Below are 25,807 nucleotides of genomic sequence, written 5' to 3' on the forward strand. Positions count from 1 at the left end.
TGCCTTTTTTTTAAAAGTTGAAATTGAGTTGATTGACAATGTTGTTTTATTGAAGTATTGTTGATTTACAGTGTTAACTTGTTAAAATGCTATGTATATTTTTGATGGCTGTATTATATTTCATTGCATGGGGAAGTGCTGTAGTTTACATAACTGAGTCTCTCCCTCTGTGGACCTCTCCCTGCTTCTGGTAACACCCATGGCATCCTGCTTGTGCTTCTGTCTCCTTCTGGAAGGCTCCCGTCCTCCCTGCCAGCACAGCCCTTCATGTCTCCAGTGCTGTGTCCACACACCTCCTGCCCAGTTCTCTGTTCAGGGCTGCTGCAGAATTAGTTTCTGCTGATAGGTCCCTGCGCCCCCCCCAGAAAGAAACAAGCAGGGGCCACTACTCACCACCTGTTCACAGTCACGCTCAAAGCATGTTTCATGAATTGGGAAAAACTGTGCCACCCCAGGGCTGCCCGCAGGGGGGCAAAGAACAGGAGACTGAGCCACCAACAGGGCAAGTCAAAGCTGAGGGAGGAGGAAGGGCCAAGGATTGTTATTCCAAGTAACAGGTACCTGGGAAAATCCCTAGAGGTGGCGTCCACGAGCTTGACTCTTAGTTTTTAGTTGGGTGCAGACGTTGGTGCCTCACTAGTGTGCTAGACCCATGTCAGGGCCCCTGGCTGCCCACACTCCAAGGGTGGCTCCCCTGGTCCCTGCTGCTCTGAGTGGTTGAGTGCCTCGTAATGGAGTCTAGATGCCCATCTGGTCAAGTCTGGCAAGTTGTGAGCGGGGTGAAATGTGCAGCATAAATGGCCCCCAAATCTACAGCGTGGGAGGCCTGGTTAAAAGGTTGGCTCAGCCGTTGAGCTTGCTGTCTGGGGAATTCGCGCCGAGAGGCGCGCTGGGGAGTTGCCGTGAGTGCTGTGGCAGCAGTCGGCGTGGGCGGGCTGGCGCTGGAGCACAGAAACGGCCCAAGGACAGGAAGCATTTCCCAGCAGAGTGGCGTGCTCCTGAGGAGAGGGGACCTCGGTCATGCACATTTCCAATTCTGTGCAGGGCTGAGCTGTGCTGTGATGAACTCTGGGTTGCTCTGAACTTCCACGTTGCATTGGACTCCCCTCTGCACCCTCCCACCACACACGCGTGCACACACACAAATACACATGCACACTCTTGAGCCCGTTGAATGGGCTCTGCTTCCTATAATTATCCAGGAAGCATCCAATAGGGCGCCCGCATGTGTTGGAGACACTTGTGGTCCAGGAGGATGGTCAGCCTGCTGCCAGTGCAGCTGCTGCCCCTGCTGTCCCGCGCCACCAGCCCCAGCTGCCCTTTTCCACAGGAAGCTGGCTGGGAACCTCCGGAACCAAACATGAGTGTTCAGAGCTCTTCCTCCCACTTGGAGCCAGTGCCCTGCTGGACTCAGTAATGTCTGAAGTCTGTCCTGAGCCAAGTGCTGAGCTGCGCAGATGGTGACACAATCGCCCATTGTCTGGTGACGCCAGCCCCAGTGGACCTGGAGGAGGAGAAGGCCCAGGAGGGTGCCTTGGGTGGAGACGAGAAGAGCGGTAATGGTTTTTTTAGTTGAAGTCTAGTTGATTTACAGTGTTGGGTTAATTTGTACTGTGCGGCAGAGTGATTCAGATACACACACATATCCTTTTTGATATTCTTTTCAATTGGGATTTATCTCAGGATATGGAACATAGTTCTCTGGGCTATACAGTAGGACATTGTGGTTTATCCCTTCCATATATAATGGAATATTACTCAGCCTTAAGACAATGAAATAATACCCTTTGTGCAACATGGATGGACCTAGAGATTATCATACTAAGTGAAGTAAGTCAGAAAGAGAAATGATACCACTTACATGTGGAATCTAAAATATGGCACGAAGGAACCTAACTACAAAATCGAAACAGACTCCCGGACATGGAGAACGGACTTGTGGTTGCCAAGGGGGAGCATAAGGGGTGCTTACTGGGTGGAGCTGGAGTTGGAGGGGCTGCGCCTGGACTGGAAACTCCTCTGGGACCCGCCTTCCTGAAGACCACCCATTCAGACCTGGGCACCCTTGGCAGCAAGGCAGCCCCCGCTTTCTAAGAGCTCTGTATGTCCACGGCCTGGGTAGTGGGAGGCAGAGATGGGGTGTGTGTGTGTGTTGAGGAACCAGCAGACTGACCTCTCAGAGCTTCCTGATGCTGTGCCCACCCCTTCACATCAGGCTTGTCCCTGATACCACCGGGAAAGCCCCAGAAGGTCCCCGCTGCCCCGGCCAGCTGGCATCCTGCTGCTGCCCGAAGAAGCCCTTCCGGATTGTTCAGGAAGGACCTGGGCTCAGTAGTCCTCTACCTGACGGAGCCCACCCAGAGGAAGAGCAGGACAGAGCATGAGGGCAGCTGGAGGAGAGCTGTTCTGCTCCATGTGCGGGGAGGGTGAGGCCGACAGTAAAGAGCCCAGCAGACATGTCTTGATCAGACCCAGAATCTAGAGAAATGGGGGCATCCCGGGTCCAGAAATGCAGCCTAGAACAGCAGCAGTGGCAACAGTCCTGAACTATGTGCTGGTGAGACGGACCAAAGCATTTGCTGGTTCTGACAGATGGTCTTTTTACTGAAACTCCCTCTAAGCTGGTGGTTCCTAGACGCCTGGTCCTGGCAGGGGGTGCTGTGCCCTGAGGCCGCCCTCTTCTTTAAAAGGATCAGCCTGACACTCAGCCCACTCGTGTTATCTCTGAGACCGGATGGGAGGAAGCAGTGGTCAGTAGAGCTGGGGTCATTACTGGGAGAGCACTTACAGGCAAGTAATATGATTCCATCATTCAATTTTTTTCCCCTCAGGAAAACAGGAGGCAAATACAGGTCCTCATATTCAGTTCTAAGCGTTTCGTGTTGGATTTGCTGCCTTGAATCCTGATGGAGCTGGGAGAAGGGCCTCTTAGCCAGGGCGTGGTTGTTAGGGCTGCAGGGCTCCTCCTTGGCTGCCTCTCCTTCCAGATGTTGCTTCCATTCCTTCCTTAGGCTGGGAGTGAGGGCGAGTATTCCTGTAGGATGGGTGGGTAGGAGTCTGGAGCATTATCCCTGCAAGGAAAGGAGTGGAGGGTAGGGCCAGGGTTGAATGACGGGAGAGGAGGGGCTGAGGTAGAAGAGCTAGAGGTACAGGTAGTGGACTTTTGGGCTGGCCCTTGTGCAACGTGTGCCATGGGCTAAAAGAGCCACGGACATCCTGGGAGTGCCCAGGTCTTCCTTGTGGCTTGAATGGTCACGGAGAGAGAAGCTGGAGGTTTGTACAAATTCAGGCTAAAAAAAAAGGACAAGAAGGGGTTCCCTTTGTGGCTCCGTGGTTAACGAATCCGACTAGGAACCATGAGGTTGTGGGTTTGATCCCTGGCCTTGCTCAGTGGGTTAAGGATCCAGCGTTGCCATGAGCTGTGGTGTAGGTTGCAGACGTGGCTCGGATCTCGCGTTGCTGTGGCCCTGGCGTAGGCCGACAGCTACAGGTCTGATTAGACCCCTAGCTTGGGAACCTCCATATGCCGCGGGAGCGGCTCTAGAAATGGCAAAAAAAAAAAAAAAAAAAAAAGGACAAGAACTAGGAGGGATGTGAAAAAAGAAGGACTTGTTGATTATAACCCAAAAGTAGACAGAAACGAAAAACCAAAAAAAGCATAAAGACGTGTAATCCTCCAGTGGAATACTGTGCACCTTCCATGGTAAGGAAATACCTAGAATTATATTAAATCTCAAAAATGTTGACGAAAACCAAGGAACATTTGTGTAGGGAATGATGCTGTTACATAAAAAAAATGCTGAACAATAGTGTATATTTTCAATGGTTTTATATACATATACACATATATAAAAGTATATTTTATATAATTTCTGCATAAACTATATGCTTTCTGTACATAGGCTATTTTGTATACTATCTGTATATACAACTATTTCTTAAAAAGTCCAGAGTGATTCATTCTTAAGTCATAGCAGTGCCAGTCTGGGGAAATGAGGGGGAAAACAGGGTTTGAGCTGGTAGTCAGAAGAGGTTGAAGTCTTGTTATATTTTTATTAAAAAAAAATTTTTTTTTTTTTTGTCTTTTAGACTTTTCTAGGGCCATACCCATGGCATATGGAGGTTCCCAGGCTAGGAGTGTAATCGGAGCTGTAGCCGCCGGCCTACACCAGAGCCACAGTAACTTGGGATCAATCCATGCCTGCAGCCTACACCACAGCTCATGGCAACACCGGATCCTTAACCCAGTGAACAAGGCCAGGGATCGAACCCACAACCTCATGGTTCTTAGTCGGATTCGTTTCCGCTGTGCCACGACGGGAACTCCTAATTAAAAATTGTTTAAAAATTTGTCTAAATTAAGTAAATATTAGAATGTTTAAAAACCTTTTGAAGCTATAGGTTAGTAGTCCTCTAAGGTCGCAGCTTCAGCATTTAGTAAGAGTGAATCAGGCGACAACCCAAGAGCAGGGACCCAGCCCAGGGGCTCCTGGAGTTAAATGTCCCGGGACAGGGACTCAGCTGTGCAGTGTTTGAGAGATCAGAGTCACTTTGGGATGAGAAGATTCGTGGCCTTTGCAGCCTTCTTTGCTGGTTGTGGAGCTGGTAGTCACACCTTCGAAGTGGCATCAATAATTTAACATGTGTTCATCATTGTCTCTAGAACATTTCTTTTAGGTGCCACTGGGGATTTAAACTAAAAGAAGAATAAAGGAAGAAATGGGTGTTGTTTTTGTCTTGGAACTTAAAATCAGGCCAGGCCCTCACAAATCTGATCTGTTTCCACCTTACCTCTGCCAGCCTCTTCTCAGCTTCCTATGGCCCAGAGGAGGGGCTTGCCTTTATTAGTGTGCCTATCAGTGCCCTTCCCCACCTGGCACTAATGTGCCCTCCGGTCCTGTGACAAAAGAGAGCCTGGCAAACTTCCTGCAAGTCTTGATGTATTTACACACCGCATATACTTTGGCTCCCTTCCCTCAAGATCTAGCTTTTTTTTTTTTTTTTTTTTTTCTTTTTTTCTTTTTAGGGCCACACCTGCGGCATGTGGAGGTTCCCAGGCTAGGGGTTGAAACCGAGCTATAGCCGCTGGCCTACACCACAGCCATAGCAACGTGGAATCTGAGCCTCATCTGCAACCTACACCACAGCTATGCCGGATCCCCTGCCCACTGAGCAAGGCTAGGGATTGAACCTGCATCCTCATGGATACTAGTCGGGTTGGTAACCTGCTGAGCCACAGAGGAAACTCCCCAAGACCCAGCGTAGATGTCAGTATTTCTGTGAAGCCTTTTGGACATCCTTTGTCTTTCTGAGAGGGCTTAACCTTGCCCACTGCACCTCACTGTCATCGCATCCTGTTGTATAGTATTAATTAGTTATGTGTATTTTGGGGGGGATTTTTAGCTTAGGATAAAACTATGTCTTATTCATCTCTCATTCACAGTTTGTGCTGATCCCCTTCCTTATAAGAGGTATTCAAAAAATGTTGGCTGAAAATGTAACACACGTTCTAGTCATCTTTGCTGTGTAACAAATTGTCCCAAAACTCAGTGACTTAAAACAGCCATTTTATTAGGCTCACAGGATCTGTGGGTCCGAAATTTGGACAGGCAAAGCAGGGATTGGCTTCTCTGTGCTCAGTAATGTCTGGGGCCTCGGCTGGGAGGAGTCCAAGGCTGGGAGGGGCTCACAGCTGAGGCCTGGATTCATGAAGGCTCGTTCATGCACTTGGCTCGTCATTGGTGCCAGCTATTGTCTGTGAGCTCCTCTGGGGCTCTGGACTGGAGCGCCCTCCCCATGGCCTCTTTGTGGGCTTTGGGCACCTCAGGACAGTCAAACTTTCTGCACAGCGGCATCTGCATTATTTTTTTATGATCTAGTCTTCTTTTCTTCTTCTTCTTCTGCCTGTTTTTGGCCACACCACGCATATGGAAGTTTCTGGGCCAGGGAACAAATCTGAGATCCAAGCCGTAACTATACCCAGGCCACAACTGGAACTGTGGCAGCTATGGCAATGCTGGATCCTCAACTCACTGTGTGCCGGGCCGGGGATCGAACCTGCACCCCTACAGTGACTACAACCACTGCAGAGACGACCCCGGCCCCGATCCCGACCCCGATCCCAGTGCGCCACAGCAGGAACTCCCGTGACCTAGTCTTGAAAGTCTCACTGTGTCACAAACCTGCCCAGATTCAGAGAGAGGGGAATAAACTCTGTATCTTCAACTCTCTCTCTTCATCATGTTGCAGAAGAGCATGTGGGATGGGAGATACTGTTCCTGCTGTTTCAAAAGGACAGCCTGCCATGGTTGGTGTGTGGGAGGGATGAGTTCCACAGCCAGAGCTAAGAGCACTTCCTACTGCTGCTACTACTACAGTTTGCTGGCTTAAGGCATATTGAGCACTCGCAGGGGGCCGGGCCCTAAATGTTTTGAATGTAGTCACTCCAATGCTTCGATGACACTGTGAAGATGATATCGCTTTACAGATAGGATGCTGAAGCTTAAGTAGCCAGCCAGGGTCTCACAGTTACTGCTTGTGCTGTGAGAGGTCAGAGAGGGAGAAGATTCCAGAATTAGCTCCATGCTTTAGGTCTGCAGCTGGGTTCTGACACTGCACATATTGTGTGGGTGTTGAAGGCTGTTTGAAGGGACTTTTTTTCCCTTTTTTTTTTTTGGCTGCAGCCATAGCATGTGAAGTTCCCTGGCCAGGGATTGCCACAGCAGTGACCTGAGCCACAGCAGGGACACCACCAGATCCTTAGCCTGTTGCACCACAAGAGAACTCCTCAAGAGATGTTTTTGATGGCAGTAAGGCCGCAGGTGTAGGTCTTTGTGCCAGTGGTCTCCGGAAGCTGAAGTGTGAGCTTTTGGCTCTGTGGCTTCCTCATGTGTGGACCTTGGTCAGACCGCCCCTGGAGGGTGATGACATTGACCTAACAGGGCCTTCCTTAAGGCGTTTGCTAGAGTGTGGGTGTCTCTAGCCTGGCTTCGCTCCAGCCCCCCTCTCCTTGCCTCGAGTTCTGATTCTGCACAGTGAGTCACAAGGACAGGTACCTCATAGTGAAACCCCGCAACTCAGGTGGTACCCATAGGCTGGGACTCTGACCCAGTCAGAACCCAGATCAGGACTTAAAGCCATGGGCTTTGATTTGCATCACACACCTGGTCTCAGGACCCACCGAAATTCATGTTCTTTATGTCTCAGCATGGGAGGAATTCGGCAAGAGGCAAAGGGATAGATAAGAAGTGGATTTATTGAGAGAGAGCGAGAGTGTGGGCCGACTTGAAGGCGCGAGTGGCCTGGGAAAACGCATTCCGTAGACAGAATGTGGTCTATCTCCAAAGGTTAGAGAGCGGCGGAGATACGGGGTGGTGAGTTTTTATGGGCTGGGTGATTTCATAGGCTGATGAGTGGGGAGATTATTCCAACTATTTCCGGGAATGGGCGGATATTTCCAGGAATTGGGCGACAGCCCACTTTTTGGCCTGTGGTTGGCCTCAACTACCGTGGCACCTGTGGGTGCATCATTTGGCTGATGTATTAGAAGGAACACATAATGAGACTCAAGTCCACTGGACATCGGCCCTTCCGCCGTCTTGGACCCCATTGGTTTTAATCAGTTTAGGTCGTATCCTCAGTGGCTGTGTCATTCTTTAAAGGTTGTGCCCTGCCCCCTTCCCTCCTATTTCAGTGGGGTTGCTGTGAGCATTAAAGTTAGTTAGGACACAAAACTCTGTGTTACTGATCAGGGCCCAGTAGGTGCTGGCTCTTGTTGTTGGTAAGGGCCAAGCTCTGGGTGTGTCTGTCCCTTGGCCCAGAAAGGGATCAAATGGAGCTTCTTCCTAGCTCGTGCTCGTTCTTGTCCTCTCTTGGCTGAAGACTAAAAAGTGGGAATCCCTGGAGTGTGGCCTTTCTGACTGCTCTCTCAGGAGCCTTTCTGTTCTGTAAAGCCCTTGGATGGCCTGGTCTCCACCCCAAGGCTGGTTGGTTTGGCATTTTTAACCTGAGACCATGCAGATTCCCCATCTTCATCTTTAGCACCAGGTTCACAAGAAAACGCAGTGGGTGGATTATCATCACTTACCACTCATAGTCACCGGCCACATTCAGTATGAGCCATAGGCTGAGGAAACTATTAGTCATGTTTTTTGTCATGGAGAAAGTGACTTACCCTGGGAGACCGTTTCCTCGTCTGGTAAATGTGGCTCTAATGAACTCAGCCTCATTTAGTTGTTGTGAGGATTGAACGAGATAATGTGTGCAGAGCAGTTAGGATACTGCCTGGCACACTGAAGTGCTAATCATGGAGTTCCCGTCGTGGCTCAGTGGTTAACAAATCCGACTAGGAACCATGAGGTTGCGGGATCGATCCCTGACCTTTCTCAGTGGGTTAAGGATCCAGCATTGCCATGGGCTGTGGTGTAGGTCACAGACGCGGCTGGGATCCCGTGTTGCTGTGGCTCTGGCGTAGGCCGGTGGCTACAGCTCTGATTCGACCCCTAGCCTGGGAACCTCCATATGCTCTGGGTGGGGCCCTAAAAAGACAAAAAGCCAAAGTAAATAAATAAATAAAATAAAGTGCTAATCATTATCAATATTTATCTTCATTTTAAGATAACACATACTTGCTTGTTTTTTAAAATGGTAAAATAAAGGAAAGGAAAAGAGAGAGGGGGAAAATCATTCATTCTTATCACTCAGAGCTTGAGCCCAGTATCATTAATGTTTTGTGTGGTCATTTTTCTAGGTAGTGTTTTTGCTTTTGTTTTTTTAACATCAACTTAACTGTGTGTGCAGTTTTGCATTTTTTTTTTAACTTTTTATTTATTTATTTATTTTTATTGTTGTTTTGTTGTTGTTGTTGTTGCTATTTCTTGGGCCGCTCCTGTGGCATATGGAGGTTCCCAGGCTAGGGGTTGAATTGGAGCTGTAGCCACCGGCCTACGCCAGAGCCACAGCAACGCGGGATCCGAGCCGCGTCTGCAACCTACACCACAGCTCACGGCAACGCCGGATCGTTAACCCACTGAGCAAGGGCAGGGACCGAACCTGCAACCTCATGGTTCCTAGTCGGATTCGTTAACCACTGCGCCACGACGGGAACTCCCAGTTTTGCATTTTTAACTGAAATTCGAACATCAATGTTCTTTTTAGGGCTTCGCTGGTGGTTCAGTGTAGGTTATCCAGTGTTGTCGCTGCTATGGCTTGGGTCACTGCTGTCACATGGGTTTGGTCCCTGGCCTGGGAACTTCTAAATGCCGTCGATGTGGACAAAAAAAAAAAAAAAAAAAAAAAGAGGTTCTTTTTAATGCTTTTGTACTCGCAGACGTTTTTCCTGTTTTTGGGTTAGTATTTCATGTTGGTAGAAATAAGATGAAAGTTTAAAATATTCATTTGGTGCTTTCACGGTGCTATTTGATGTCTGCGATTACCTCTGAGGTTGATACATGGTATTCTCTATTATACTCATTTAACAGATAAAGGAATATACAGATGTAGCCAAATCACATGCAGCATTTGTAACAGCTGTGTGCTCATCGAGGCCACAGCTGGGACAGGGGGTGTGGAATAATGGTGCCCTGGAGCCTCCTGACAGTTTGACATGCTTGCTGATGCATCTTGACCTTAGAAACTGGATCCTGTGCGTGGAGATGTGGGTTCCTGAGCCCGGCCTGTTCCAAAACGGCATGCGAGGCCGGCCGGCACAGGCGCGGCGACCCCTCCCTGCTGGCTAACTCCTGAATCACATTGCCCCCGGCCAGCTTTGTCCAGGACTCAGCACAAAGGGAAAAGTGGGGAGCAAACTTGGACAGGCAATATCTTGAAAAACTAGTTAAGTGATACCATGTGTTTATGTGACTGGAGCCCGTCAGAACTAATCTAACAGGACATAGCCTTTCCCACTGACCGTTTATTGTCCAAAGCAATGATTCGTAATCTTTTTTTCTGGGTCTTGAATCTCTTTGAGAATCTTTTGAAGTTTATGGAGCCTTTTTCTAGATGCACACACACAAGGGCGTGTAATATAATTTTTCATTCAGTCTTAGGACCCACAGGTGTCTGTGTGAGTCATACTGGTTGGTACAAAACAAATTCCTCCCAAACTGAAGACTCACAGTAAGCTCTTTGCAGTTATACTGTAAATGTACAACTGCTCTAAGAAAGATTGTCCTAAAATTAAAATCTTGATTGGTGAAACTGTGTTCTGCTAAACCAGTTTACTGCAATTGTGAATGGCTGCACCCATGGCATGTGGGGAAACTCTCTGGTCAGGATTGGAACCCGGGACACAGCATTGGCAATGCTGGATCCTTAACCCACTGAACCACCAGGGAACCCCATAAATAAAATTCTTAAAAACAACGACCAAAACAAAAACACCACACACAAAAGCAATAGCAAACATTATCTCACACAGTTTCTGTGAATCAGGAATTCAGGAGGCTCTTAATTGGGAGGCTCTGACTCAGGGGTCCTTAACTCCTAGACCACTAGGGAACTCCAGGATTCCCTTTTTGCCACATCCTTACCAAAACTTGTTATTTTTTGTCTCTGATAGTAACCATTCCAATAGGTGTGAGATGATATCTTGTGATTTTGATGTGCAATTCCCTGGTGGTTAGTGATGTCGAGCATCTCTTCATGTGCTTTTTGGCCATTTGTATATCTTCTTTGGAAACAGGTCTGTTCAGATCCTCTGCCCATTTTTATTTATTTATTTATTTATTTATTTATTTATTTATTTATTTACTTATTTTCCCACTGTATAGCAAGGGGATCAAGTTATCCTTACATGTATACAATTACATTTTTCCCCCCACCCTTTGTTCTGTTGCAACATGAGTATCTAGACAAAGTTCTCAATGTTACTCAGCAGGATCTCCTTGTAAATCTATTCTAAGTTGTGTCTGATAAGCCCAAGCTCCCCATCCCTCCCACTCCCTCCCCCTCCCTCTGCCCAATTTTTAAATCAGATTCTTCTCTTGCTCTTGAGTTGTCGGAGTTCTTTATAAGGACCTTCTCTTCTTTAGAGCAGTTTTGGGTTTACAGCAAGATTGAAAGGAAGATGCAGAGATTTCCTGTGTACCCTTAGTCCTCACGCATGCGTATGTCTCCCATTATAAATATCACTCAGCACAGTGGTATGTTTTCTAACCAAGGGTGAACTTACACTGATGCGTCATAATCACCAAAAGTCCTCAGGGGTCATTGTTGGTGAACATTTTGTGGGTTTGGACAAATGTATAATGACATGTATCCATGATCATAATATCATATTTTCACTGCCCTAAAAATACTCTGTCTGCTGTGTCTTCATAGCCCTGACTTCTGCAACCACTGATCTTTTATTTTTTATTTTTTTTGTCTTTTTAGGGCCGCACCCGAGGCATGTGGAAGTTCCCAGGCTAGGGTCAAGTCGGAGCTGGAGCTGCCGGCCTACACCACAGTCACAGCAACTTGGGATCCAAGCTGCATCTGCAGCCTACACTACAGCTCATGACAATGCCAGATCCTTAACCCACTGAACAAAACCAGCAAGGTATCTTCGGTGGATACGTTGGGCTCATTATCGCTGGGCCACAAGGGGAAACTCCCCACTGATCTTTTTGTCTCCATAGTTTTACTTTTTCCAGAATGTCGTAATCTTGGAATCGTACAGTGTGTAGCATTTTCTGATTGGCTTTTTTCACTTAATGTGTATTTTTAAGTTTCTCTGTCTTTTCATGGCTTGACACCTCATTTATTTGTTCATATTTTCAAGTTTTATTGAAGTATAGTTGATTACAAGGTTGTGGTACCTTCTGCTGTACCACAAAGAGATTCAGTTATGCATGTACACACGTCCATTCTCGTTCAGATTCTTTAGCCCATTTCTTTAGCTGAATCATAGTCCATTGCTGAACGTACCACAGTTTATTTATGCTTTCACTTCCTGAAGGGCATCTTATTTGCTTCCAAGTCTTGGCAAATAGGAAGAGAGGTGCTGTCATAACCATGCACAGGTTTTTGTGTGGACAGAAGTTTCTGCTTTGCGTGAATACTGAGAACGCAGTTGCTGAGTTGTATGGCAAGAATATGGTTCGTTTTACAGGGGACCATGAGAGTGTCTTCCAGAGCATCAGTACCGTTTTGCATTTCCACCAGCAAGGAATGAGCATCCTGCTTGCTCCACATCCTCACCACCATTTGGTGTTGTCATTGTTCTGAATTTTGGCCATTCTGATAGGTGTTTAGTGCGATCCCGTTTTTTTTGTCTTAGTTTTCATTTCCCTGATGCCCTGTGATGTGGCGCATCCTTTCATGTGCTTTCTTGCCATCTGTGTATCCTCTTTGCTGAGGTGTCTGCTGAGGTTTTTGGCCCATTTTTTTTAATCAGGTTTTTTTCCTTATTGTTCGAAGAGTTCATTTTATATTTTGCATAACAGTTCTTTATCAGATGTGTCTTTTACAGTTATTTTCTCCCACTCTGTGGCTTGTCCTCTAATTCCCTTGATAGTGTCTTTCACAGAACAGAAGTTTTAAATTTTAATGAAGGCCAGCTTATCAATTATTTCTTCCATGGATGATGCCTTTGGTGTTGCCTTTAAAAAGATATCATCACACCCAAGGTCATCGGGATTTTCTCTTGTCTTATCTTCTAGGAGTTTTATAGTTTTGCATTTTACAGTTTAGGTCCTTGATCTCTACCGAGTTAACTTTTGTGAAGGGTTTAAGATCTGTGTTTCAATTCATTTTTTGTATGTGACTGTCTAGTTGATTGAACACTACGAGTTGGAGAGACTTATCTATTCACAATAATTCTGCCTTTGCCTGTGTCAGAGATCCGATGACTGTATTTATGGTGCAATATCAATGGCATTGTGGTTTTAATTTTAAATTCCATCTGTTTGTTTTTGGCATATAGGAAAGCAATTAACTCTTGTATATTGTGTATTAACCTTGTATCCGCCAATCTTGCTGTAATTGCTTATTAGCTCAGGAGGTTTTTTGGGTCAGTTTTTTCCGTTTTTTTAAGTATAGGCAGTCATGTCACCTGCAAACAAAAAATAGCGTTATGTCCTCCTTCCCGATATGTCTACCTTTAATTCATTTACTTGCTTTATTGAAACGGAGTGTTGAGAAAGCACATCTTCGCATTGTTCCTGATCTTGGTGGGAAAGTGTCGAGTCTCTCACCCTTGTGTCTGATGTTAGCTCTGGGTTTTGTTTTGAAGATAATCTTTATGAAGCTGAGAAAGCTCTCCTCTCTTCCTAGTGTACTGAGATGAATGGGTGTTGAGGTTTGTCAAATAACATTTTCTGTCTCTGTTGACATGATTGTGTTATTTTGCTTTTTTAGTTTGATATGACATATTGCATTAATTGATTTTTGAATGTTGAACAAGTATAGATGGGATGAATCCTTCTTGGTTATGGTGTATAACATTTTTAATACTTTTTGCATTTGATTTAGTAATTTTTTCTGAGGCTTTTGGCATCTGTGTTCATGAGAAGTATTGCCCTGTGGTTTTCTTGCTGTGCCATTTTGTTGGTTTTGGTGTTCGCGGAATGCTGGTCTGATAGAGTGAGTTTGGAGGGAGTATTCCCTCTACTTTTCCCGCTTTTCTTTTTCCTTTTTTAACTTAACTGGTCCTAAGGTTTTTCTTTCTTTTACTTATTTTTTTTTGTGGCCACACTGGTGGCATGCGGAAGTTCCCAGGCCAGGGATCAAATGTGTGCCACGGCTGTGACCCCAGTCACAGCAGTAACAGCACTGGATCCTTAACCCACTGAGCTACCAGGGAACTCTGATTCCCTCTGCTTCTATTCCATGAAAGAAACGGTAGAGAATTGGCAGAATTTCTTCCTTAAATGTTTAGTAGGATTCACCAGTGATCTTGTCTGGGACTGGTGCTTTCTGTCTTGGAAGGTTGTTAATTATGGATGCCGTGTCTTTAATAGGTGTAGGCATGTACAGATCATCTTTGATCATCTTTGCTTCTTGTATGAGTTTTTGACAATTAGGTATTTCAGTGGAATTGGTCTGTTTTATCTAGGTTATCAAATTTGTGTTCATAGAGTTGTTTTCATAGGATCCCTTTATTATTCTTTTAATTTCCATGGACTCTTATAATGAATTTCTTCTCTTTCATTTTGACTATTAATAACTTGTATTCTCTTCTTTCCTGAGTTAGCCTGGCCAGAGACTTGTTGATTTTATGATCTTTTCAAAGAACCAGCTTTTTGGTTTCATTGGTTTTTCTCTGTTGATCTTCTGTTTTTAATTTTACTGATTTCTCCTCTGATCTTATTTCTTCTGCTTACTTTGTATTTACTTTGCTCTTCCTTTCCTCATTTCCTAAGGTGGAATCTTAGATTATTGACTTCTTTTCTATTCAGTGCTGTGCATTTTCCTCTAAGCACTGCTTTCCCTGCATATATCATAGCCTTTGTAAGTTGTATTTTAATTTTCATTTCAAAATATTTTTTTCATTTCTCTTAAGATCGTTTTTTTCTATGACCCATGTGTTGCTTAGAAGTATCTCGTTTAATCTCCACGTATTTGAGGATTTTCCATTTACCTTTCTGGTATTGATTTTTAGTTTAATTCCATTGTGGCCTGAGAGCAGACATTGTATTAATTCTAATTCTTTCCATTTGATAAAGTGCGTTTTATGGCCCAGAATGTGGTCAGTGTTGGTGAGTGCTCCATGTGACCTTGAGAAGACTGTGTATCCTGCTGTTGTTGGTTGGATGAAGCAGTCGGTAGATGTCTGCAATGTATTCAGTTGATTGAAGGTATTGTTGAGTTCAGCTGTGTCCTTATTGATTTTCTGCCTAATGGGTCTGTCCATTTCTGATGAAGGGGTGCCGAAGTCACCGTTTAGGATAGTGGGTTCATCTATTTCTCCTTGCAGTTTTTGCCTCATGTAGTTTGATCATCTGTTATGTGCAATAAATAGTAAGAATTGTTATGTCTTCTCGGAGAATTGACTCCTTTAATCATGATGTAATGTTGTCTTCATTCCTGATAATTCCCTTACTTTGAAGTCTATCTAGAATTATCAACTATACCTCATTTTTTAAAAATAATAATAAATTGGTGGTGCAGAAGGTTAAGGATCTGGCATTGTCTCTGCGGCAGTGCGGGTTTGATCCTTGGCCTGGTGAGGTGGGTTAAGGATCCAGTGTTGCTGCAGCTGTGGCTCAGATTCTATCCCTGGCCTAGGAACCTCCATATGCCACAGGTATGGCCAGTAAATAAATAAATAAACCCAAAATACTAACACAACATTGTAAATCAACTGTATTTCAGCTAACTAACTGAATAAAATTAATGTAGCCACTCCGGATTTCTTTTGATTAGTATTAACGTGGTACATTTTTTGCCATCTATTTACTTTTAATCTGTGCATCTTTAAACTGAGTTTCTTGTAGATGATATTACAGTTGAGTCATGTTTTTAATACATTTTGACAATCTCTTTCAGGTGGTGCATTGTTTAATTTTTATTTTTGTATTTTTTGCCTTTTAGGGCCACACCCATGGCATGTGGAGGTTCCCATGCTAGGGGTGGAGTCGGAGCTACAGTTGCCTGCCTACACCACAGCCACAGCAACACGGGATCCGAGCCACTTCTGCAGCCTACACCACAGCTCATGGCTACGCTGGATCCCCTGCCCACTGAGCAAGGCCGGGGATTGAACCTGCATCCTTATGGATCCTGGTTGGATTCGTTAACTGCTGAGCCACGATGGGAACTCCCAGTTGGTGCATTTAGACTATTGACATTCAAAATGATTATTGATATAGTTGGGCTAATATCTACCATATTCATTACTATTTTTTGTTGCCCTTGTTTTTTGTTCCTGTTTTTGTCTCCCACTCTTTTTCTGCCTTTCATGTCTAGTCCCTTTCATACAGTGATACGTAAAACTTGGATCTTTTTAATTTATGGAAGTGGTATTTGTTTATTGCAGAATAACTCAAGAGTACAGCAATGTCTAAAATAAAAAATGCTACTAAAAAACAAGTGATTGGAGTTCTCCTGTGGTGCCGTGGGTTAAGGTCCAACCCTGTCATTGCAGCGGCTTGGGTCACTGCAGCAGCGGGGGTTTGATCCCTGGCCTGGAAATTTCCATATGCCTCACCCCATCCCCCCCCCCATCCCTCCCCAAGTGATCCCTGCCCCGAGGAACCTTCCATTGTAGGCTTAGAGGGAAGATTGGGTGGGGGTGGGGTCAGAGGATACTTTGGCAGGGTTGGGGACCTGGGCCTTTTGAAGGCAGCAGAATCTAGGAAAATGAGATTTGGACAGCAAGGGCAGTGCCAGGAGGAGGAAATGGGGAGGTGGGGTATGGATGGGGAATTAAATTGCTAAGAAGGAAAAGTTAAATTCTATTTCTGTGTTAAGGTCCACTTCTTAAGAAGAGCATTATTTTCAAGGGTCAAAGGCCCTACGTGGGATGGGAAGAAAATTAAGGAGCAGCTGAATGCGTGTGGTTAAAGTGCAGTCTGGTATCTATTTATTTATTTGTCAGGGCTGTTTATAACCTGATTCTGGCTTGGACAAGTTGTTTTGACCCTGATGCCCTGGCTCATTGAGGCCTTTTAGCACTGTTTACCTTTCAGGGGAATAATGTTTATGATTCCCTGATCTAGTGCTTCTGTAAGGTCTGTAAATAGAATACACTGGGGTGAGCTCAGCATTGCATCACAATAGCCAGTATCTGATGGGCCTCAGCTGCTCTCTTCCGCTCCTTTCACTAGAAGAGAATGAAACTCTCTTGGCCCAAGTCAGGGAAGAGTCTTTGCAAAAGGGAAGAGCTCAGAGCTACTGAGAGCCTTAAGTCAGGACCTGACTTTGGGCACCTGGCTGCACTCTGTAGGTAGACACATCTTAAAGCAGCAGTTGTTGACACTGCTACGTGTTAGAGTTCAGGTTAAATCGGAGCTGTAGCCACCGGCCTACGCCAGAGCCACAGCAACTCGGGATCCGAGCCGCGTCTGCAACCCACACCACAGCTCACGGCAACACCGGATCGTTAACCCACTGAGCAAGGGCAGGGACCGAACCCGCAACCTCATGGTTCCTAGTCGGATTCGTTAACCACTGCGCCACGACGGGAACTCCCCTAAAAACTCTTAATGCCTAGGTTTTTGCACACCAGACCAGTGACATGGGGTGGCTCTAGGCCCTGTTCTTTTAAAGCTCTCCCAGTGATTCCAGTGTGGGTCTAAGGTTGAGAAGTAGTGCCTTAAAAAACATGCTGGCTCATCCCAACCTGCCTCCAGCTTCTCTGCAGTGGGCGGGGGGGGGGGGTGGTGGTTGTGGTTATTTTGTCATAAAACACTGAAATGCAGGGAGACTTAAGTGTTATGTATTTATATTGTTTGCAAAGTTCTGCATTTCTGGAGTCCTGCAAACATTTGGTTCAGGTCTGACTATATATACATATATATTTTTTAATTGTTATAGAAATTATGTAGAGTACAGATAGTAAAAATTTTATACACTGAATTCTGGAGTTCCCATTGTGGCTCAGTGATTAACGAATCCGACTAGGAATCTTGAGATTGCGGCCTTGCTTAGTGGGTGAAGGATCCGGTGTTGCCGTGAGCTGTGGTGTAGATTGCAGACGCGGCTCGGATCCCACGTTGCTGTGGCTGTGGCTGTGGCTGTGGCGTAAGCCAGTGGCTACAGCTCCGATTCGACCCCTGGCCTGGGAACCTCCAAATGCCGCGGGAAGCAGCCCTAGAAAAGGCAAAAAGGCAAAAAAAAAAAAAAAAAAAAAAGTTATACACCAAATTTTAACATTCTGAGAATAACTAATGAGCTGTCTTTGCAATGACCTGCAATATAGATGTGAATGCTGCCAACCAGACTGTATCAAGTAAATTCACATGCCACTCTGCTCTCTTGATTTGCCACCTCCCCCGACCCTTTCATTTTCAAGATGGGGTTCCATATAAGATTTTGTTTGGGAGAAAAGGTTCAGCATGATTAAAAGTTTATAATCGACAGGCCTCTCCTTAGGGTCTGTTTTAGATTAGATCAGCTTGCTTGGAGTCTCAAGCATCCCCTGGGCTGGGCTTAGAATTGCATCCCATTAGGATTTGAGTTGTTCCAGCTGTTTCCCAGCTGGATCCACTTCCGATGAGTTTACCCTGGGACAGCTGTGATTGCCTTTTGGCAGGGGTGTTGGAGTTGATTTCATGGGAGTGGGAGTGGGCTGCAGCTGTGGGTGGAGGTTGGTGGCCCAGAGATGGTGTCACTGTCAAGAGGCCATTGGCATATCCTTGAGGGATCTCTGGCTACAGAATGTTCCAGCCAGAAGGGGCCCTAGCTAGCAGCTCTTTCTTAAGGACTAATGGGCTGGGGCTTTACAGATGGTACCGTATTCCGTCTTTTTGATAACTCTACGACACGCACCTGATCATCCCCATCTTACAGATGAGGAAACTGAGGCTTGGAGAGGTTAAGGAGCTTATTCAAGGTCACAGCTAATAAGTGACGGCCCACGTGCTAATCCGTTCCAAAGGTTCTTAGGAATCATTTTATGAATGAAGAGGTCAAGGTCCAGAGAGGCAACGCAGCTTGTCTGAGATGACACAGCCAGCTCTAGTTCCTGGCAGAGCTGTGACTGGCACTCATCTGCCCTTTCTGCCACACTGCTGTGCCCTGGCCAGAGGGGCGTGCCCCTTCCCACCTTCTTGGTGGCTCAGGCAAAAATCCATTGTGCTGGCATGGCACGAGAAAGCAGACTCACTCCTCTCCCACCTGGGTGTGTGCCCGGGCAGCCACATTAAGGAGAATGTGGAGAAGGCAGGCAGAGGCCATGCGGAGAAGCCCGTCCTGGCCAGAAGGCGGGGTGGCCGGTGCTGAAGGAGAGCTCGGTCTCCAGGGCAGCCTGACTTCCTCATTACCGGTCTGTCTGCACTGTCACTTGCCCCCGAGGGCGGTGTGTGGGCATCTGGGCGGCAGAGATTTGCTCCTGCCCTTCCCATTCCTGTTCAAGTGCACTCAGACCTGCGGCCCGCGGGAGCCCGGCTCCGCCTCTCGTCCAGAGGAGGGAAGCGGTGTAGGGCAGGTTCTTCTGCCTGGCGCCCTGGGCGTAGCTGCCTTTGAGAATCAGGGTGCAGCACCCAAGCAAAGGCCCCAGGACTCCCTCCTGCCAGCCCTCTAATCAAGAAAGGAATGTTTAGTTTCAGCCAGATTATAAGATGGTTACTTTTATTTGTTTTCCTCTGAATTTGTGCCAAGGGTTCAACTTTTCCCGCTCATTTTATTAAAAACTTTATAAACAGCATTAATAAATAGATATAAAACTGCTGCATAAATGACAAAGGGACTACATGAAGTTCCCAAGGGTCAGCCATTGCATGAGTAACAGAACCACGTCCTCGAATGATCAGATTCCCCTATATGCAAATTAGGGACAGCGCTTTACCGCAGAGTGTTTTAATTAATATTTATAAATCACAGAGCGCCTCGGAAAGGGCCAGCAAGCTGTTTAGATTATTCTCCTGTCACACTCGGAACAAACCCTTTGAAGATTGCTGCCTACTTTGCATTTTGGTCTGAGACGTAAGTGAGCCTGTTGTGTGTGTCTCTCCCCCCAGGTGCAGTGGCAGCACAGCGGCAAGTGGCCGTCCAGGAAGGACCCTTGTACCGAACGGAGGGCTCCCACATCACCATCTGGTGCAATGTGAGTGGCTACCAGGAGCCTCTGGAGCAGAATTTCCAGTGGTCCATTTACCTGCCCTCCGCCCCCGAGCGGGAGGTCCAGATTGTCAGCACCAGGGACTCTTCCTTCCCTTACGCCATCTACACCCAGCGGGTCCGCAGCGGGAAGATCTACGTGGAGAGGGTCCAGGGGAACTTGGCCTTGCTGCACATCACCGATCTCCAGGCCCGGGATGCCGGGGAGTACGAATGCCACACGCCCAACACCGAGGATCAGTACTTCGGGAGTTACAGCGCCAAGATGAACCTCGTGGGTAAGGAAGGAGATGGCTCTGCTCACAAGCCCAGTGTCCTGCCTGAGGGTGTGTCAGCGTGAGCTGCTGTGGCAAATTATCACAGACTGGACTGGGTGCTTAAACAACAAGCATTTATTTCTCACAGTTCTGGAGCTGGAAGTCCAAGATCCGGGTGCCAGCACGGCCAGTTCCCACGCGAGCCCTCTCCCGGGCTGCAGGCTGCTGATTTCCTATTGTCTCCGCAGGTTTCTGAAAGGGAATGAGCGCTGTCTAGGTCCTGTTGTCATACAAAGGGCCCCCATTCCTTTCATGAGGGCTCCACCCTCATGATCTCCTCACCTCCCAGAGGCCTCATCTCCAAATGCTGTCACACTGGGGATTAGGTTTTAACCTCGGAATTTGGGGGGACATAAGTGTTCGGCCCATAAATCTGAGTCACTTCTTTTTTAGTGTAATTTTATTTGACGTTAAAAGAAGAACCCGGATTCCCTTGCAACACAGCTGGTTAAAGATCCTGTGTGGTCACTTCTGTGGTGCGGTTCAATCCCTGGCCCAGGAACTTCTTCATGCATCAGGTGCAGCCCAAAAAACTCCCCCCCCCAAAAAAAAACCCCTCCAAAAATAAAAATAATCCAGTGCCCCACCCAATTTTTTAAAAATGGGTACTCCATTTTATTGACATTTAAATTTCACCATAAAGCAATCAAGTATATGCTGGCCATGTTCAGATTTTTGAAATAAAGATAATGGACAGACAGCTTTAAGAGTACAATGTGTTAAACACAGCATGATATACTAACAATTAGAGAAAATCCAGGAGGTGGTATAACTATATCTTTATACACAAGTATAGGGACAGGTTCTGCAAGTGGAGGAAAACCCATTCAGGACTGACTAGAGGTCCTCTTTCCCAAATATTTCAGAGGTCAACAGGTAGTAGAAATGAACCAGGTTTGTGTGTTTGCTTATAAATAGTAGGAGCTTGAAGCCGAAACTTAAAAAGAAGATCTAATGCAGATGTTAAGAATTTCAGAGGAAGTTAACTGACCCTCTAGCCTGTGAAAGGGGATGTAAAAATATATGACAGGGCCACCCATGGTTGATGAGCTGAAGAACTGGCAAGGAAGATGAAGCATGTGACATTAGCTGGAAGAAAGGGGCAACCTCTAGGAAATGATGGGCCTTTGGTCGGGCTCTGAGCCACATGGGGTGCTGCTGAGTTAGGAAGCAAGGGTAGCTGCAGGGCTTTGCTCACATCTGGAGGGTGGGTGTGTCTTTTGGCTCCAGAGTAAGGACCTGAGCAGCAGCTGTCTGCCTTGAGCCCTGCGCTTCCTGGATGATGGAGGAGGCGGAGGGAGAGGGGTGATTTCAACGGGGATGGCTCCATGCCTCAACGTTTGCCAATGTGAAGGGTCAGAAATACCAAGGCTGTTCTGCTTTCTGTCCAAGTCATAATTTCCAGGCTGGAAATTAAGATTTTGACCTTCCGCATCAGAGAGGGGGTGGTGTTTAGTCTCCAGAGTAAAACTTTTTTTTCTTTTAGGGCCACACTTGCGGCCAGAGTAAAATTCTGACCAAGGGACCACAGGGGAAATTTCATCACTTGTTTGACCCATTTCCCCAGTACCGTGGCTTCCTTCCATCCCAGAAACATGACATATGCTGACACATGAGTTATAGGACAAATTCAACCAAAAAAATTGAGGATGCTGCTGCTTTTCTGTGCCACAACTGTTTTGCTTTGTGTTTAAAAAAAATTGCCTTCCTAGAACACTGTGTTGCTGACGTGAGTGGAAGAAACGTGGGAGTGGTGGCTGGAAGGCAGAGAGTGGGCAGGTTGGGTAGAAATGTGAAACTCCAAGTTCTAGGAACCCTTTGTATTTGAAGCTCAGTCAGAAGCCGTGTTAAAATGCCTGGAAACAATACCGCTGTGAACGACCAACCCTTATTTGACCAAACAGAAAATTCCTTTTGTGGTATTTTCAGGGAGTTCATTTATTATGTTAAAACAACATAGAACCCACTTTTTTTTTTTTTTTTTTTTTTCCGTCTACAAACATGAATGAATGAATGAGTGTGAAAGGGTAGTTAACGGTTCCGGCGTCCGGCAGTGATTCAGTTAACACACCCATCCACATCCACACACAGATTCTTTTCCAGATTGTTTTCTTTTGTAGGTTATTATAAAATACTGAGTGTCATTTCCTGTGCTGTCCAGTAGGACCTTGTCATTTATCTCTTTGAAATGTAGTAGCGTGTATCTCTTAATCCCAAATGCCCACTCCATCCCTCCCCCTCCAATCCACTTTTCATCTGAGTGTTATTAAAATACCAAACAGGTAAGAGCTAAGTGCCAGAAAAGGGCAGCCCCAGTCCTGACAAAAAACCCCTCCTGTGCCGTCCAGGGTCCTCTGTGGTCCTGCAGAGATTACAAAAGGCCAGGTGGGTGGGAGCTTAGCCCCTTGAGTATGACATGTGCAGCCTTGTGACCGTGCCCTTGGGCTGTTCCTGTATTGCAGTGATCCCCGACTCCCTGCAGACCACCGCCGTGCCCCAGACTCTGCACAAAGTGGAGCAGGACCCCCTGGAGCTCACCTGTGAGGTGGCCACGGAGACGCTGCAGCACAGCCACCTGTCCGTGGCCTGGCTGCGGCAGAGGGGCAGCGAGAAGCCTGTGGAGGTCATTTCCCTGAGCCGGGACTTCGTGCTGCAGTCCAGCAGCGACTACGCGCAGAGGCAGAGCCTGGGGGAGGTGCGCCTGGACAAGCTGGGGAGCAGCACCTTCCGCCTCACCATCTTCCACCTGCAGCCCTCCGACCAGGGCGAGTTCTACTGCGAGGCCGCCGAGTGGATCCAGGACCCGGATGGCTCGTGGTATCCCATGACCCGAAAGCGTTCTGAGGGGACTCTGGTCAACGTCCAGCCCACCGGTCAGTCTCTTGTCCCCATTCTCTGGCGGGGAGGGTGGTCAGGCACTGGAAGGCTGTGCAGATGCCTTTGGCCACTCAGAAAGTACTTGGGATGCATAGGGCGCAGGCATCATCCCAAGCCCTGACCTGCCAGCGAGTCACAGACAGGAATAGCACAGATCGATTCCTGCTCCTAGACGTGGCTTCCTTGACACGCAGGGAGTTTGACATTTGCTTGAATTACAGATTCATTTTAAAAACTGGGAGATTTGGAGTTCCCTGGTGGTGCAGTGGGTTAAGGATCCAGTGTTGTCACCGCTGTGGCTTGTATCACTGCTGTGTGTAGGTTTGATCCCTGGCCCAGGAACTTGTGCATGGTGTCGGTGTGGCCAATAAAAGAAAAATTGGGAGGTTTTTTTTTTTTTGGCTTTTTTTGGGAGGAGTGGGGTACATTTGCAGCATATAGAAATTCCCAGGCCAGGGGTCAAATCAGAGCTGCGGCTGCCAGCCTACGCCACAGCCACAGCAACACAGGATCCGAGCCACATCTAAGACCTATGCCACACCTTGTGGCCATGCCGGCTCCTTAATCCACTGCGTGGGGTGGGGCCAGGGATCAAACCCACATCCTCATGGATACTAGTCAGGCTCTTGACCCACTGAGTCACAACAGGAACTCCCCAAATTGGGAGGCTTCACATGAGCCATTTGGATCTTGGGACGGGTTCCCATTAGCCACAGTGGCTGCCCCCCTGGTGATGTTGCCTTCTCTGACTCCCTGTCCTGTTTCATTGGGAGAAAACCTTTGCGATCAGAAGCCTTCTGTCCTAGAGACAAAATTATGAACGAGAGAAGTGTTGGCTTAGAGGATTATTTTGTATATTAATAATAGTTGTTTGGTGATATTTTGCAATTTACAAAACACTTATGACAAGTTGGTGGTGGGGAAGATGCCGGGTGCCAATGGCTTTGTGGTGGTGCCCTGGACGCGTTGGGAAGCCAGACGGCTCTGTCAAGTGGAAGACCTGGAAAGGAGGTTCCCTGAGGGGGCCGAGTGACGTGTCTATAGCCAGGGCCAGATGGTGGTGGTACTGGGAGGCGAGTGCCAGCCTGACTCCTGGTAGCAAGTTCCCACAGCCTCAGCCTGGCTCTCTTGGCCCCTGAGGCCAGCCAGGCTCCAGATCAGAGCTGACAGCTCTTGCTGGCTGCCTCAGCTGGGCCAGGGCAGGTGCTGCCAGGGCCTTCAGCCCCTTCCCCTCACCCCCGGCTTTGGTTGATGGGTGGTCCAGCCCTTGTGCCGTCATGGGGTACAGTGAGTGGCCCAGCCGCCTTTCCCTGTGTTGCTGTTCACCTCCAGGGAGGGGCTGCAGTTGTCCTGGTGAGCGGAGGGGTGGGCTTGGGAGATGAGCTGGGGAGTGTGAGGTACAGGTGGGGGGCCCTCTTCGGGTCCTGTCTCTTGACCTCCCTACAGCCAGTGCCCGTGGGCTTTGCCTGGCTCTTCTGCCACCTGTTCTTCTGACCTTCCAGGGCTGTGCTGCAGACTTACTGACAGTACAGAGCCCTGGGCTTGGGCGGTACAGATTCCTGAGTCAGCCTCCTGGGGTGGGACCTGGGAAACTGGATTTCCAGTACACTTCCCGGGTGACTCTTCCATAGTCTGCACTTTGTCAAGCACAGCTCTAGAGGTAAAAGGGCAGAAGCAATTCCTGGGCAGCTAATGGATGGGAGGGCTTTTACAGAAAGGGCCGGGTTCCCGGTCAGGTAGCACTTTATCTCCTCTGTGGGACCCAGAGCATTTAGCAGCTTCTGGAACTTCCGGTACTAAGAAATCTGTGGAAGGCGCTTTATTTCATGTTTATCCCTTTCCTTCCCGGATGGTTTTAAGATCAGCTTCAAAAAGTCTGGGCCAAATTTTGAGCCTTAATGCTTTTAAATTAGGTTGCATCAGTTAATCTTCTTTATTTTAATCTTACCAATTTGGAATTAGGATTTTTTTTTTTTTTTTTTTTTTGAATTTGCCTGACAGATGTATCCAGACTAAGCAGCAAAAGGAAAACGGAAAAAAAAAAAAAAAGTCAGTGACTTCACTCTGTATCCTTGTGCTGATTCAGTGGTTGTAGCTTTGCCCTTCTCTTAGTTTATTTCAGTCAACATTTAGTGAGTCTCAGAGTTCCCTTCATGGCGCAGTGGTTAACGAATCCGACTAGGAACCATGAAGTTGTGGGTTCCATCTCTGGCCTTGCTCAGTGGGTTAAGGATCTGGTGTTGCCGTGAGCTGTGGTGTGGGTCGCAGACGCGGCTCAAATCCTGCGCTGCTGTGGCTCTGGCGTAGGCCGGTGGCTACAGCTCTGATTAGACTCCTAGCCTGGGAACCGCCATAGGCCTCAGGAGCAGCCCTAGAAAAGGCAAAAAGACAGGGAAAAAAAAAAATTTAGTGAGTCTCTGTGGTGTTACAGGTGTGACGATAGGCACTGAGGATTCAAAGATGAACACCATTTGGTCCCTGTGCTCAGGGACCTGCAGGTGTGAGAGCCGGTGGCCGAGTGGGGGGGCGCCAAGTGCTGTGATGGCGTGGTGGACCACGGGAGCACGGTGACATAAAGTGATCTTTTTTTCCCTGAATGAGGCGGTTAAGGCAGAGTCAGGAAAACCACCGTATTTGGTGACTCGAGCCGAATCTCGGAGCTTGAGCCAGCGTCAGGAAGAGCAGCAGCATAAAGGGACAGAATTGTTGGACATGTAAGGCAGGCACAGGGACTTCAAGGGTGAGCAGAGGCTGAGTTGCAGACATGAGAGATGAGGGGAGATGGGAGAGGTGGTCTGAGGCCCCACGTGCTGGAATGTGAGCTTGGCCTTGACTGTGTGGTCCAAGTGTTTCAAGCCGTTCTCCTTGGACTCTTAGGAGCCCCAGGGAGGTGCCCGGGCAGTTGCTTG

At 47.3% G+C, this 25,807-nt stretch overlaps 1 protein-coding gene across 1 annotated transcript in view; it reads left to right on the plus strand.

The window, feature by feature from the left end:
* Positions 1-25,807, plus strand: part of IGSF3 (immunoglobulin superfamily member 3) — a 122,390-nt gene that overhangs the window by 56,614 nt on the left and 39,969 nt on the right. Inside the window, 2 exon segments of the mRNA XM_021089981.1 lie at positions 19,605-19,982; positions 22,484-22,894. Coding sequence (XP_020945640.1) covers positions 19,605-19,982; positions 22,484-22,894 — 789 coding nt within the window.

This window comes from Sus scrofa, chromosome 4 (assembly GCF_000003025.6).
Source record: "Sus scrofa isolate TJ Tabasco breed Duroc chromosome 4, Sscrofa11.1, whole genome shotgun sequence".
NCBI lineage: Eukaryota > Metazoa > Chordata > Mammalia > Artiodactyla > Suidae > Sus > Sus scrofa.